The sequence below is a fragment of the Halyomorpha halys genome, unplaced genomic scaffold, assembly GCF_000696795.3.
Source record: "Halyomorpha halys isolate HHAL.00 unplaced genomic scaffold, Hhal_1.1 Scaffold609.1, whole genome shotgun sequence".
Taxonomy (NCBI): domain Eukaryota; kingdom Metazoa; phylum Arthropoda; class Insecta; order Hemiptera; family Pentatomidae; genus Halyomorpha; species Halyomorpha halys.
In genome coordinates, this window is record NW_027108275.1 from 164,078 (window position 1) to 165,463 (window position 1,386).

A 1,386-nucleotide genomic window follows, 5' to 3' on the forward strand; every position below is an offset into this window, starting at 1 on the left:
TAGAAACGTGCTTTAAGTTACGTGGAAGTCAAACTGTCATCGGTATTACTATCTATCCTCTACACTACTCTCTCGGCAGGATTACAAAATGTCTTATTGTTTACGGAATGTTTAGCTTATTAAGTTGGTATAAAATTTATTTTAAATATTTATTAAATAAATCAAATGGTATCCTTGGTATGTCTCAAAACTCTTTATTATATCAATAGTCATATAAACAAACTGAATACGATGGTTGATAGTGTAGTTAATCTAAAATTAAAAGTTTTAAAAATTAATGAGGTTTTGAAAAATAGTCTGAAACGAAAAAGTATGTCGTACTATGCGTCTGATCATGCTGCTCTGAAACTGTTGGAGCTTCTTGGCTGTTGGTGCAATGTTGGTCAGCAAGGGTGCTCCGTAGAGCGCTGCCTCAGCACACTTTTATAAATCATTAATTTGAGGCAGAGGGAGAGATTAGGAGAAGTTAACAGATGATTAAGCTTGGAAGACTTGATCCTGTCCAGCTTGATTTTCTTATTGCAGTGGCGAGCTAGTGTCAGGTGCCTGTCAAGGGTAACCACCAGATGTACTATGCTGCCTGCTGGTCTATTCTCGTACCCTGCCACCTTATAGACTTTAGGTAGAGGGTGCTTATTTTTCTGAAAGGAGAAAATAATACAGTCAGTCTTCGTGGGATTAACCGCCTACCGTAGAGCTATTTCTCCATATTCTGAGCTACTATAAATAGGTTTAGTAATTTATATTTTAATATTTATTTAGTTATAGTCGTGTAGATTACACTATCGAGAAGGCAGAGCGGATGGTATGTGGCGCGCGTGCCAGGGCTCTAGCGGAATATTTTAGCACCTCCTCTGCTAATTACGGAGGCTCTTGGTCCGCTTCCGCCCCATTGTTACCTCTACACTGCCTTCTAAATAATCCTTCCTCTCTCATCTTAGTCCATGATGTAATCATTTTAGTTTAGCTTGTCGATTAAACTTATGGCCATCTTATTCTGATATGCTGGGAGAGAGATGGCCAGTTCTGTTTTTTTTTTTTAATTACTTTTTATTTTATATTTTTATCATAAAAATCTTTATTTGTTGTTGATTACTTTACAGATTGACAATAAGTAATTATAATAGCAATAAACCATCGGTTATAAACAACATATTTTTTATTTATCACTCTTCAAAGAAAACTATGTCAATCTCTAACGAATTTAATTTATTTATCTGAATTTTATTCCCATATAATCAAAAAAATACCAAGTATTAAAAAAAAATGTTGATGGAATTATCTTCTCTACAGCCCTCAAAACAGATGAAGATATACTCAGAAGGTCATTAAGATGAACAATCTTGTCGTAATATATTGCATCACCTGTAAATAAAATAATATATT

General features: G+C 34.3%; 1 protein-coding gene across 1 annotated transcript in view; it reads right to left on the minus strand.

Moving 5' to 3' along the window:
* Positions 1-1,250: 1,250 nt before the first annotated feature.
* LOC106684740 (uncharacterized) overlaps positions 1,251-1,386 on the minus strand; it is a gene marked incomplete in the record, with an annotated part of 14,889 nt that continues 14,753 nt past the window's right edge. Inside the window, 1 exon segment of the mRNA XM_067046633.1 lies at positions 1,251-1,365. Coding sequence (XP_066902734.1) covers positions 1,318-1,365 — 48 coding nt within the window.